Source organism: Toxorhynchites rutilus, chromosome 2, assembly GCF_029784135.1.
Source record: "Toxorhynchites rutilus septentrionalis strain SRP chromosome 2, ASM2978413v1, whole genome shotgun sequence".
NCBI classification, from domain to species: Eukaryota; Metazoa; Arthropoda; class Insecta; order Diptera; family Culicidae; genus Toxorhynchites; species Toxorhynchites rutilus.
The window spans coordinates 146,564,539-146,579,042 of record NC_073745.1 but is presented as its reverse complement, the minus strand read 5'-3'; the positions used below and the strand labels follow the sequence as shown (position 1 = coordinate 146,579,042).

The 14,504-nt window shown below is 39.9% G+C and overlaps 1 protein-coding gene and 1 long non-coding RNA gene across 2 annotated transcripts; one reads left to right on the top strand and one right to left on the bottom strand.

Annotated features, from left to right (window-relative positions):
• The first annotated feature begins 7,758 nt into the window (after positions 1-7,758).
• On the top strand, positions 7,759-8,678 carry LOC129766213 (uncharacterized). Its single transcript, XM_055766725.1, has 2 exons — positions 7,759-7,872; positions 7,928-8,678. Exons 1-2 carry the CDS (start codon positions 7,759-7,761, stop codon positions 8,447-8,449), a joined length of 636 nt encoding a protein of 211 aa, XP_055622700.1. The 3' UTR covers positions 8,450-8,678.
• Positions 8,679-11,624: 2,946 nt separating this feature from the next.
• Positions 11,625-13,023, bottom strand: LOC129768550 (uncharacterized). Its single transcript, XR_008741686.1, has 4 exons — positions 12,553-13,023; positions 12,375-12,485; positions 12,048-12,306; positions 11,625-11,979 (listed from the first exon to the last, which is right to left on the bottom strand). It is a non-coding gene; the product is annotated as an uncharacterized LOC129768550 (long non-coding RNA).
• Positions 13,024-14,504: the final 1,481 nt, after the last annotated feature.

Genomic DNA, 14,504 nt, shown 5'->3' with positions numbered 1-14,504 from the left:
GGGCTTCGATGAGGATATCGGAAGTTTCATACCAACCAATGCATCATCTGAACAGGAGACTACTCTGGTGGAATCGATTCTTTCAGCCGGGTTACAGCAAGTAAATCAATTGACGAATGACAATGGGAGAATGTTAGACTTGGTTTTTATCAATGACATAAAGTGCTGTGAAATTTTCGAATCCCCCATGCCGTTGATGAAAATAGATCGCCACCATAAGCCTTTTATTGTCAAGCTAACCGTTTTCAATATGACACGTGTGGATAGTTATGAGGAGCAATATTACGACTTCAGGCAATGTAACTTCGTTGATTTGAACGCTAAAATTTCGTCGAATGATTGGAGCGAGATTCTCACAGTGGGCACAATAGATGAAGCTGTTAGCCGGTTTCATCGAAAGCTGGATGGAATCATTCATGGGAACGTACCTTTGCGCAAAAGGTTTGTTCAACCGAAGGGTAAACAACCGTGGTGAAACAGAGATTTGGGGAATCTTCGAAATCGACTTAGGAAGGCACGAAAGCGGTATTTCCAACTGAGAGGCGATGATCAAAAGACTGTTGTGCGGGAATTAGAGCGCCAATTCAACTCTTTGAACCAAGCATGCTTTAGATCTTACATAAGCCGTGTGCAGAGTGACGTCTGGACCAAACCACAACAGCTTTGGAGACACATCAAACTACATTTATCGTCCAATGGAATTCCTCAGAACGTTTTCTACAAAGGCAGTACATCGTCATCATCAGTTGACTCAGCTAACTTATTCTCGTCCTTCTTTCGAAGTGTGTTAAGTAATAATTCACCACCTTTGTCTGAACGGTACTTGAGTAATCTGCAGTCATATGACCTGAACTTGCGGCTTATTTCATTCATTTCACCGAAGAGGACGTCTACAGGAAGCTGAGCCGTCTCGAAGCCTCGAAGGGAGCCGGACCGGATAAGTTGGAACCTTCTTTCATCAAGGCATGCAGCTCCTCGTTGGCTTTGCCGTCTACTTTGCTTTTCAACCGTTCGCTGAGAAAAGGGCAGTTTCCCGCATTATGGAAAACTGCATCAATAATCCCTATTCATAAATCAGGTGACGTCCACGATGTGCAAAATTACAGAGGAATATCGATTCTGAGCTGCATGCCGAAAGTTTTTGAAAGTATGCTGCTGGATCTCATATACCCATCTGTCCGCCACATCATCGCAAACGAACAACATGGGTTTGTCAAAAAACGATCTACTACATCAAATCTCATGAGCTACGTTTCTCTGCTGATTGACAAAATTGAGAAAAGGCAGCAGGTTGACGCCATTTACGTGGACTTTTCGAAAGCTTTCGACCGCGTTCCTCACGCCCTTGCTGTGGAAAAACTGAAGCGATACGGGTTTCCACTTTGGCTAACCAATTGGATTAATTCGTATCTGACTGATCGTAGTGCACACGTACGGATTGGCTCGTCAGTTTCATCGCCCTTTTCTGTCACCTCTGACGTGCCGCAGGGCAGTCACTTGGGTCCTCTGCTCTTCGTACTCTTTATTCACGATATTTGCGCTGTGCTCAAATCGCCTAAGTTTATGTATGCAGACGATCTGAAATTGTTTCGTGTAGTAACATCAAGTATGGACTGCTGTGCTCTTCAAATGGATGTAGATACTCTGCTGGGATGGTGCTCAATAAATGGCATGGAGGTGAATATTAGGAAATGTCATGCGATAACATTTTCGCGACTTTGCTCACCAATCACATTTGAATATACGATGGGGTCGACCGAAGTGGTAAGAGTTGCAGCCGTCAAAGACCTGGGTGTCGTGCTCGACAACAAGCTAAAATTTACACAGCATATTGCAACGGTCACCGCTAAGGCTTTCACCGTTCTTGGGTTCATTAGACGCCACACTCAGGCATTTAGAGATGTCTATTGCCTCAAAGCATTGTATGTGTCGCTCGTACGCAGTATATTGGAATACGGTGTTACTGTTTGGGCCCCATACCACGCTGTTCACATCGCTCGTCTGGAACGTGTGCAGAAAAGTTTTATCCGATATGCTCTTCGTCATCTCCTCTGGCGCAACGACCAACATCTGACCACATATGAAGAACGCTGCGCACTGATTCACTTACCGACACTGCAGAAACGACGAGAATTTCTCCAGAGACTGCTGATTTTCGACCTACTTAACAACAATCTTGACTGTGCTGAAGTTTTGGGCAAGCTTCGAATCAACGCTCCAGGTAGAAAAACCAGACAATTTGTTTTCTTCCGGCAAGCAGCACATCGTACTCTATACGGACAGAATAATCCCTTGGATGTTTGTTGCCAACGGTTCAATGAAGTGTATCATTTGTTTGAATTCGATATGTCCAGAAATGTGTTTGTTATAAGGATTCAATAATTGAATTTTAGTCTGTCCGACAATTTCTTGGCGAAGACTGAATAAATAAATAAATAATATGTATTACAAATCAACTTATCCTAATGGAAGTGAACCGATAGCTCGCAAAGACGAAAAGGAAGGGTCGAGGGTGTAAGAACAATCACACTCGAAGATCGATAGTTTTAAGGAAAACATATATTTGGACCATGTAATCAAGATCTAGCCGAGCCAACACATCTCTCACCGGCACATTGGGCTGCCTTCCTCTGGCCCGAAGAAATTTTTCTAAATTCGATCTGGCAACAACATATCCCTCGCACGACCAAACAACATGTTCGATGTCGTGGTTGATAACATAATGAAATGAACGGAATATTTAGAGGATTTTTCAAATAATTTGAGAAGGACTTAGCGAAACGAGTGCTATACAAAATTTTATAATACTCAAAATACAAATACTCAAAAACAGAGTTCAGGCGCAGAACTCTGTACTGAAAGAAGCAGATTCAGTACACCTTTTCTGATGGGCAGTACCCTCGTTCTCAAATGTTTCCCGAATTAAGCATACATTTTGCGACGTTATCTTTTAAACAGCTGCGTTAGGTGTGCTCAGCACCGGAGAGCAATTTTTTAAGGATCACTTTGACAACTTAGGATGTTACATGTGAGATTTCTGTTAATTAGCAAATGTTATTACGACCTTTGTGTTTTTTTTTTCAAGGAGGCTTTGAATCCGGGATTAGATTACAACATCTGCACCATAGCCAAGAGGAAAATCCTATTAATACGATCAATGTTATGGTCGAAGTCACAATGCTTTATATTTGTAATTATACTTGAGAAATCTACGTTCTATGGAATTAAACGCATTGAAAATATTTTTCTTCAAATTGGAGCATTTTAGGCACTATTGACTATTGTTTCCTTTGTTCTAATTTTCGCTTCTATATCAGAACTGGTATCTCACAGTCAAAGTTCAGTGAAGAAGTATGCCTAAATTCAGTTGTTTCTTCATTTGAATGCTTTCGATACATTTTTTAAAATATTACATCGATTAGCTTCAAATAAAACTACATTCAATTGCACTAAATAATTACAGAAGTCTTCAGAAAAACTCTTTTCTACACTCGTTTCTCGGAGATTTTCTGCAGGCGAATGATTTTATTACCAAATAAATTTTTTCAGATGTTATTTCATGCTTGACTGTAGCATTTTTTGCTTGATTGCGTAATTTTACTGTTGTACAGTCCTTTGAAGTCACCGAAGAAATGTTTGTAATTTCAGTAGGATTTTTTAGAGTGCAACCCTAATGTCGGATGGAATCAATGGCGGTTTTGTGTTTGCTTTGGAAACAATCTCCACGTTCAAATCATTAAAAAAGCAAATATGTATTTGTCGTTGATTCTTTCGAATGTTCTCGAAAACCGATTTTGAAGGATTAGTATTTTTGGGCAGTTATAATATTGGGATTATAACATAAATGATAGAACAGATTTCCATACGCATTAGAACAAATGGGATGAAAAAAGAACGAATTTTTGTTTTAGTAACTTTTACCCACCATTTCATACAATTGCTATAACCGAGCGTTTCCTGAAGCCAACGATTCCACATATTTTCAAACTCTCAGATATATTGGTAGTAAGTGGTGTAATAAATACTACATAAATGAAAGAATCAAAAAATAAATAACAACCGTTAGTACTAATAAAGCCCATAGGCATAATTTTTTTTCAATTTAAGATTATCATCAGAGTAAAACGATTTCAATGTTGTAGGCCCCCAAAGTAAAGCAGTTTGCGTTGCATCGAAAGAAAGAGAATTGTCTAGTGTCATTTTGCCTCATAAGCACTCTAGAAATCATCTGGATATTCAATGCAGAATGGTTGCTGGCAATTTGTTAATAAAACATATTTTCAAAGCGCTCTTAGCCGATATATGGAATGGAACGCGTCCTCTGAAAATTTTCCCAACGATGAAGGGAAAGGTTTTGTATTGGGCTGATAACGATAGTCAAGTTGAGATACTGTAGCTGGACGAAGTACAGTTGAGAAGCTTTTGAACTTTTGCCTACTTAATTTTTTGAGTATGTGATTTGCGGAGACGAATGAATCGAAAGATTTTTAGTCTCCATTAACAAAAAAAGAACATGTTTTTTTCTCGAATTATTGTTTATCATTCAAAAACACCAAATACAAAATAAGACTAATTTAAAATTGAATACCGTTTTGTCTCAAATTCCGAACACTTCATTTTTAAATGTAAATTTACTGAACTTCAATATTTTCAATAATTGAATAATAAATACCCTGATATCCTTTGTGATGTAGGCTTCATTTTAATATCATTCACAGGTATCGATACTGTATGTAATTTAAAATACTAAGCATTTGCAAAAAAGTGACTGTCAAAACCAGCGATAAAATGTTTGCGTTATCAAATTCGGAATTTCAATCAAGTTTCGCAGCACAATATCCAAATTTTTGGGTATATTATATTTTTCCAAAGAATAATAGCTAATTCGCTTTGATTTGATATATCGATCATCTGAATCGGTCTAGTAGCTCAAAAGTTATGATTTAAAAAAAAATGCATTTTGGGTGTTCGGAATTTGAGACAAATGTAATCAAACATATTTTTAGTTTTTCACCATGAATATGAATTTGTAAATTTATTTTTATTGTAGCCAAATGAAAGAAAGGCTCTATTGTATCCAAAAACCCCATTAATTTCGCGAAAAAGTATCATTTTGAATAATGAGACACTGTTTAATGACCAAAAAAGATTAAGTGTTCGGAATTTAAGACAAAACGGTATAGGCACAATGCAATTATTTCCTTTTTTCAATTGAAATACATGGAAGAATGTCCACGTGGACAACAGGGGAGGGGTATAGTCAATGTCCACGCTTGTCCACGGAGGGGGAGGGGGAGTCTAAAATCGTGCTTTTTTCCACGTGGTATGTGGACAGCCCCTTAGCAGTTCAACAGCAATGAGAACTGGTTCGACGCCATCGCTAAAGCTTATCCTGTGTCTCGTCTTCAGATTGAGCAGCTCTGAAGCTGAAGCTCGGAGGTCCTAGAATCGGCGCAACACTACCAGTTGTGTTTTTTCGATCTTATTTTGATTCTCGAGTTATATTTCGAAGCGGCATAAAGGCAAATATTATTGTAATGAAAAATGACCCGGTAATACCGGTAAAACCGGTAACGGTAAAACCGGATAACAATCCCTAGTCATTGTGCAGTGAAACGAGTTTCGAGTGTATCGATAGGGAATTATATCAGAACAAATTGGAACCTCTGTGCTTCTTCAGAAATGGCAAGAGATGTTTCTGAACACATTCTTTCTCGTGTACCTTTTCGTTTATAGTTTCAGAAGAGATGTAGGAAGCGCTAACTTCTTCACATCGGCAACTCGCCTGTCACATCAGCAATCTTCTTGCAAATTTCGACATTTTGTTCTTTAGAACATGTTCCGGAACAATACATTTTCAACTAGTTTTCCCAGCGTTTCGATTTTTATGAGTGACACGATTAAAAAGATACAGTCGAATTTGTGTGTGTAGTTTTTACCTAACACATACTTGACTCTACTGCTCATTTTATACAGGAGATGTGATATTTTGTTTTAGAAACTTTTTACGATATTTGTTGAAGTTCTGTTTTAAGTACTTATATAAAATAAATATAGGGGAACAAATTTCGGGAAAGCCTATGGATTTACCATGGAGCTCGCTTTCACGGATAATCGGGGTTCTACTGTACTGTGCATATTTGCTACGTAGATGACGTGCGACGTATCATTCCGCGTCGTAAACAATAGGCTGCCATTTTTCATAAGTGGATGGGACCGTTTGAGTCCGATTGATAGACTAGCAAATGGCCATCACAATTAGCTAGAACGGTAGAGAAAATAGGTTAGATCGATCCGAGCTATGGGGACACAGTAGGGTTTAAACCTACTTATATTGGTGGGTACGGCCGGGTACATAATTCCTCGGTCTCGAGACTTTCGGCCTTGCAAATCGACATAAATAGCTAACGTTTGGAATACTAGCAGATACTCTCCGAGGGCTGAAAATAAATAATGTAACGATGTACTATAGACGACCAAAATCAGATTGTTAATATTGATCATTACCACCGGAACCTTATCCGGATTGTATTTCTATAACACGCCAAGCGTCGACTCCGGAATACGCAAGAAAATTATTCATCAATTATTCTCCGGATGAACAAGAGCAGTGAATGAAACGCATTTTTTTTTTCTTTCATAGTTTCTTTCATAGTTAAGTTATCTTGCGCATCGCTTGAGCCTCTCGCCTGTGGACCACGTTCAATGATGCTGGTGCAAGCTGTAATACAATTCTTGGATTCGGCCACCTTCATCCACTCTACAACTGTAGCCTCCAAAGCGCGTTTCAGAAGTAGTCCCAGATGTCTCTGTTTGCCACACAAAATGACCAGCAGCTGCTCCTCGGCTATATACCATAACTGGTATACCTTTTTGCTCTCCCCTATTCGTGCAATTTTGTTTCGGTCCAAATCTAAACAGAACAAGCCATCCTCTGTCCCGAGCAGAACCCGATCGGGGTCGATGATGAGCGCACTCAGCGCACTCCGGATTGCCGCAAGCGAACTGTCCAACACTTCTTTGACGCGGAATACCATATGGCCTTCTCTGATTCGGTGTCGGCCAGCATAAGAGTTTGTATGGATGGGCCGCCATCCAGTAGGGAGGTCGTATCTGTACGCGGAATACAGTGATTAGCATGGTGGCATTACAGAGAACTAGCAAAAACGTTGATTAGATGTTACATAAAACAAATCAAATAATTTTTATATCACATTCTGAAAATCAGTCCCTAACACACTGCCCTGCCCTTTCTAGAAATTTAATGTTCTTTGATTTAGTTCGTACTTACAAGAGCCAAAAATGCACAACCATGTTCTCATTCACAACAAAAAATGACGAATTTATTTCGTTTCACATTTAAATTTACTTGGTAGAGCTTTTCCATTTGACCTGGGGAGAAATGAAGCGATTTCATCCATGCTGGTTGCAAGCGTAGGGGAGTCATTGTGCGCCCTTTATCTTTAGGTTCGATGAAGTCCTACTTTGAAAAGCACTTTGAACAATTTTTCAATAAGGATTCACTAACAATTCCTGAGAGAAAGATTTTCTCAAGCTGTGTGAGAAATTATATCATGAAACACAACAATAAAACAAGAAACGATGTCAGAATGAAAATTGATGCGAAAGTAGGCCGGGATCCTATTTTCCGAATTTTAATTTTCAATCGAAGCAAGCATTTTGTTGATGCGACGATTTTGCTCACTGATGATTATAGTTACATGAGAGAAGCAGCTATAATCATCACCAGAAGCGAAAATGGAGCGAGGACAAGTTAAATCAAGAATTTCAACAGGATCAAGGATTCCCAGAAGCTCATGGGCCAGTCAGGAGACTGGAGTTAGGCCGGAAAAACATCGTTCTTCAAACAAAGTAAGCAAAATCATTTTGAAATTGTGTGGTAACACTAATAGTATCTTTTTTCTAGGGTCTTGAGAATGCAAGCGAAATATGGTTTTTGAACTACAATGACCCGAACGTTGAGAGGATTGAGGACGAAACTCCGCCGATGCTGGTACCTAGTGATATCCAGCTATCGTATGGGGATTTCATTGATTCGAATACAGAGTGGATCGAGGATATAACTCCGCCGCAGCTCGTTCCTAGTGATATCCAGGTATGGTTTGGGAATTTAATTGATTCGAATGCAGAGTTGATCGAGGATATAACTCCGCCGCAGCTCGTTCCCAGTGACACACATCTGGAGGATGACATCGATGATGTGTGTGACTGGGAACCAGGAGATATTTCAGAGATCAATTATGCAATTTTTAAGCGGATAAAAGCTGAGAGAGATCTCTGCAAAATGAAGGCGAAGAACGAAAAACTTCAGCAGGAAAATCAGCGACTGAAGGCAAAAACAGGCGTAAGCCTAATAAGTCGATGCTGCTTCCGGTTCCTACTGTTCATGGTGGGCGAGGTGGCGGAATCGATTTTCAGCTCATTTTAAATTAATCGTATGAACTAAATGTGGTGGTGGATGTTTGTGTGTGTTATGTTTGGCTTTCTTCTTGTTGCAAGTTGTTATTTTGTTTTGTTCTGTTTTCGTTATACCATTCTATGTAGCAAATTTTACTTCAGCTTTTGTTATACGTTTAGTTGATTTTTATGCGTTTGTTTTCATGTTCATATTTATGTTTTGTTTTCATGTTAGCATTTTTGTTGTTATGCTATTTGCATTGGGTTTTTCGATGGGATTTTCGTTGTTGGATTAAATATAATATTTTTACATCATTTTTTCAGTTGCCTTTTAGGATTTTGTTATTTATTCTAGATCGCAAATCGCATATAATTTATTTATTGGACTTTTTCGTTGAAGATTTCATTGATGTTCTCTTTTCTTGCATGAAATGATTTGAGTTCCTGTTCAAGCAAGTTTAAGGCCGTGAACAAGCGAATCCTGAGAGGCGTAGGATCAAGCAACCCGAATGATATTTAATGTAAGTATTCAATTCATATATACCTTTTGCTAATTTTTAACAAAATTATTCCTTATAGATTGAAGACCACACCGAGGGAGGTATGTACTTATGGACTTGGACAAACTTGGATGTTATATGAAATATTTTAAAATGTATTCTATGCTGCTTCAATACATGTAGAATAAAACAATTTTTGCTGATTTCAAATAAAATGGTTTAGAATATACATGGACAGTGTTTTCTTCGAACATGGACAATAAAGCATAGTCGAGTTCCAATTATGAATTGACGAGAAGGTTTTTTTCTGAATTCGCTGAGAGTAGGAGTAAGTCATATTGTGTTCCCGCTGTCGAGAGGTTAGTCTCAAACATATCTTGCCGGAGGTTCGAGTTCGAGTTCGATTCCCGTTCTTCAAAGAAGTTTCTTCCGATTTGCATAGTGGTTACGCGTATTCTGAAGCTTGCCACTCAGAATACATTCAAGGCTTAATATGAGGCAAGTAGTACTTTCACGTTGAGATGGTAAAAGTTACTCTGGGAACCATACCATTCAATGTCATTTGTGTCTTTCTAATTGCCCTGGGTGTAGAGGGTAAGGAATTGATAGTAGAAAGTAAAGATTATAGAGTGGAGAGTAAGGAATAGAGAATGGGGAGCAGAGTAGCTAAGTTAAATTTTTGACCAGGAAACTGTTCGAAATACAATTTTAGCAGGCATCCATGGTACCTCAACAGAACCTGCTCATATAATCTCCGAGCGTGAGTTTTGGGCTCTAGACCATGCTTCATCGTTCTGTTGAGTTGCTTCCCTGCTCGGTAAGAAATAAAGCCTGTTCGCTGACGGATACTTAGAACAATACTACGAGCGACAACGGCATCTGGGTTTACTTCGTTGCTTCTCAATGGTTTTCAATTCAGATGACGATTGTAAATTCCATCACGACTCTTTTGCCACTTTTGAGCTTCACTGTTTCGCTCGCGGAGATGTCTGAGCACAACACACATGGTAGTTTTGGTGTGATTCAACTGTTTTACGATTGTTTTGGTTGGTAAATGACTGGGCAAAGCATATCCAACGGTATTTCGTATACCTGCAGGTATAAAGTAGATCCCATTCGTGGTCCTTTAGCTTCTTGCGCAGTAACTCCTATCCCTACCTCCCCGCGGTGCCGACTGGGGTACGAATAACCATAGTGAACACCGGGTAACCAACCCCAGTGGGATCTTGGTCGTATGCTAACAGGGAAGGGGGCCTATCTGAGCGTCTGTATAGAGATGCGGCCAGTCGACATAGCACAAGGACGGACCTCCCATGAAAAGCTTCGCTGTGAGGTCTTTTATAGTTCTCGCGTTTGTTCGTCAAGATGCTTCATTCTTTATTCCTGCATATTTTAACCTTCTGTGATGTGGCTGTCGTACGATACTTTTAGTTTACCCCGCGATTCTCGAGTGTCATAAAGCTCTTCAACTCGACCCTTTTTTATTACTAGAGTGGTTAGACACACCACCCCCCTCTTTTAGGGGGGCTGCCATACAAATGAAACACAAATTTCTGCATAACTCGTGAACTAATCAAGCAAATGGAGCCAAATTTGGCATGTGAAGATTTTAGGAGGCACGAAACGTGTCTATGGGGAATAGACACTCCTCACCCCTCTCTAAGGGGAGAAGAGGGGAGGGGTCTGTCTTTATTCTATCATATTTTATGTATCAAACATTTATTCCATGTAACGGAGAAACATGTTATTTGCAATTGGTTGAAAAATATTGAACGAGAATTGTGTCTGAAAATAATCTGATATTATAATGATGATTGGTAGAAGTACTCGGATTTTTTTAGTAAAAGGTAAGTTCAACGGGGTCAATTAGAAGAACAATCAATGAACAGTTCTGCGATTGGACTCATGAACATGCGCTTAGTAAGAAAACGTGAATGGTTGAAGGTATTGATAACAAAAAACAAATTTTGGGTGAGACGAAGTAATAAAATATTTCCTTGACTTTTTTTATCTCATTTATTTATTTATTAGGCTAATCAGCATTTTTTAGCTGTAATAGAGCCGGGTTTTAATCGTGTACATGTACATATGTTTATGTTTCTATAAATTGTAAATTACACAGTAGTTAGTAGTAGCCATTTAGGCGTTAAGTTTTCTGTTCCATTACATTATGGTAAATTACACAGTACTAGCCATTTAGGCGTAAGGGTTCTCTTTCTGTTCATCCATTGTTCAGCAGACCGGACAGCGGAGACAGTTGATATTGATCATTGTTGAGTTATTAATAGAACAGCAGCCCGATGTGTCTTGCAGAGCAGAGCAGTTGTATGGATGAATCGATCTTATTTCGACCGTGGATCGATTTCCATCGCTGATGATGGTTGCGTGGACGTAGTTATTCTATAACAACAAAAGGATGGTCAATTGAGGGCCCGGAGTTTGAACTCACGATCGATCGCTTGGTAAGCGAACGCGTAACCAAGTGGCTACGAAGACCCCCATTTCCTTGACTTATTACTCACCCTAAGGATACAAGGAACGTCTTTCTCAGCTGCATGAATAACGTCACATTCGCAAACTCCAGACACCGCAAATTCAGGATCTCTCATATCCAATACCTGTGGTAGAGAAGCAGAAAACATGACACATCATTATTCATCTGAAAAAAAGGGAAGAAAATCATCATCCCTTACCTGAGTAACATCAACACTTGGTAAATCACTGCGATCTGTTGAGATGTCGTACAGAAATAGCATAAAATCACAAACAACAACAAACTGTCGAACCCAGTCTCGCTTGACCGCCCCTAGCTTGGGCACCTTCACGTAGCCCTCGTACGCGGTATCTGTCGGGTCCGATCAATACCGAGCGGCCGTTTGGTTTGATCGGATCGCACAGGATACTGCGTGGGCACCTTCTGGCAGCAGATCATGTGGCAAGCGAAACCACACAACTCACGATCACCAACTATCAGGTGCAGTGGTTACACTTAGTGGGACTAGAGAACGTACGCACAAGGAACTGATGAACCTCCTGCTTCGGCATCATTACGCTATGCATACTTTGTAGGGAAGACATATTTTGATTGCTACTGTTTGTCACATTTTTGGGATAAAATACGGACGTTACCAGCGAATGATCACTTAGATTAATCTTCGAACTAGATAATGAATGACCTCGGATATCTTCCACATCACCCTCCTCGCTTTCCATCGAGTAGTTGGAGTGATTCATCAGATGCACCTGCTGTTGGTTACTGTAGGTATGAGGTTGCTGCTGCTGATGGAGTGAGTACTAGCTCTGGTTGTGATGGTTGATCGGGGTATTTGTGAGATTTTTCTGACAATAAACTAGTGGAGGTTACGTGTTGACAGTTCTGCTGGGACAGCTGCAGAATAGAACGGAGTGATTAAGAATCAAACAAGGATACAGGGACACAGTAAGGTTGAAACCTACTTATATTGGTGGGTATGACCGGGTACATAATTTCTCAGTCTCGAGACTTTCGGCCTTGCAAATCGACATAAATAGCTAACGTTTGAAATACTAGCAGATACTCTCCGTGGGCTGAAAACAAAAAATGTAACGATGTATCATAGACGACAAAAATCAGATTGTTAATATTGATCATTACCACTGGAACCTTGTCCGGATTGTATTTCTATAACACGCCAAGCGTCGACTTCGGAATACGCAAGAAAATTATTCAATTGATTCTCCGGATGAACAAGAGCTGTGAATAAAACACGTTTTAAACGTGGAAATCATCTTTCATAGTTAGTTTTATCTTATGGCGGGTTTACATTAGGGAGATCTATAGCTATAGATGGATTTATTCACGTGAAAATAGGTGTAAACGGGTGAGAATAAATATGATACACTTATTCGAGGTATATATAACTTGAATAAATTCAGCACATGTAAACGCTTGTGAATTTCTCACTGGTGAGAAATCACTAAAGTTGGATGCAGTTCTACTTCAGGTGAATAATTTCACCGAAGATATGAATATATTCATTATAGAAGTTCACGCTAGTGTAAACGGATGATGCGATTTCTATAAATCTCATCATATTTCTTCACATGAATATATCACTAGTCTAAACCCACCCATACGCTTCGCTTGAGCCTCTCCCTGCAAACAATAGACGGTGAAGTCACTCTGGTGGCCCACTGCTAGTCGCATATCGGAAAGCACTTGCAGACTCTGCACGGGATATGCAACAGTAAATTCACACATTTTATGATGACGACTACGATTCCTATTAACTACATAGACGACAATTCGAGAGGTATTTTGTCTTTTCAGAGCGATGACAACACAAAACACTAGCTGTGGACCACGTTCAATGATGCTGGTGCAAGCTGTTATACAATTCTTGGATTCGGTCACCTCAATCCACTCTACGTCTGTAGCCTCCAAAGCGCGTATTGAAAGTAGTCGCAGATGTCTCTGTTTGCCACACAAAATGTCCAGCAGCTGCTCCTCGGCTATATACCTTAACTGGTATACCTTTTTGCTTTCCCCTATTCGTGCAATTTCGTTTCAGTCCAAATCTAAACAGAACAATCCATCCTCTGTCCCAAGCAGAATCCGATCGGGGTCGATGATGAGCGCACTCAGCGCACTCCGGATTGCCGAAAGCGAACTGTCCAACACTTCTTGTTCCGTGTTCGGAAGGTTGTCTATTTTCAGGATCCGATGTAACTCGCTCAATGCTACCACCCATTTAGCCTTCTCTGACTCAGTGTCGGCCAGCATAAGAGTTTGTAGTGATGGGCCGCTATCCAGTAGAGAGTTCGTTATCTGTAAGCAGAACACAGTGATTAGCATGGTGGCATTACAGAGAACTAGCAAAAACATTGATTTGATGTTATGTATACATAAAACATACCAAATAGTTCTTATATCACATTCTGAAAATCAGTCCGTAACACACTGCATTGCAAATCTTGCCCTTTCCAGAAATCTAATGTTCTTTGATCCAGTTCGTACCTACAAGAGCCAAAAATGCACAACCATGTTTCCATTCACAACAACAAATAAAGAATTTATTTCGCTTCAAATTACTAGGTAGAGCTATTCCATTTGACCTGAGGAGAAATGAAGCGATTTCATCCATGCTGGTTGCAAGCTTAAGGGAGTCATTGTGCGCCCTTTATCTTTATGTTCGATGAAGTCCTACTTTGAAAAGCTCTTTGAACAATTTTTCAATAAGGATTCACTAACAATTCCTGAGAGAAAGTTTTTCACAAGCTGTGTGAGAAATTATATCATGAAACACAACAATAAAACGGTGACCGGAATAAATCGCCACAGTAAACAACTGCAACAGAAACAACCGCTTAGAAAAAGTGTAGTAGGCTAGAAATATTTGGCGCGGGAAAAACATCATGTGCCTCACATTTCTATTATAAATTTATTCTCTTGTTCTCGTTTTTCGAAATTTATTCTGAGGACAATGTAATGGGGACGAAGTCCCCATTTGGCGAGGATAAGGAATCGAGGCGGCCCATGCCGCCAAGATGACGCAATCCGAGTCCACCGCCGACCCGCCGTCGGAAGCGGCGGTGTCTCGCACGCAA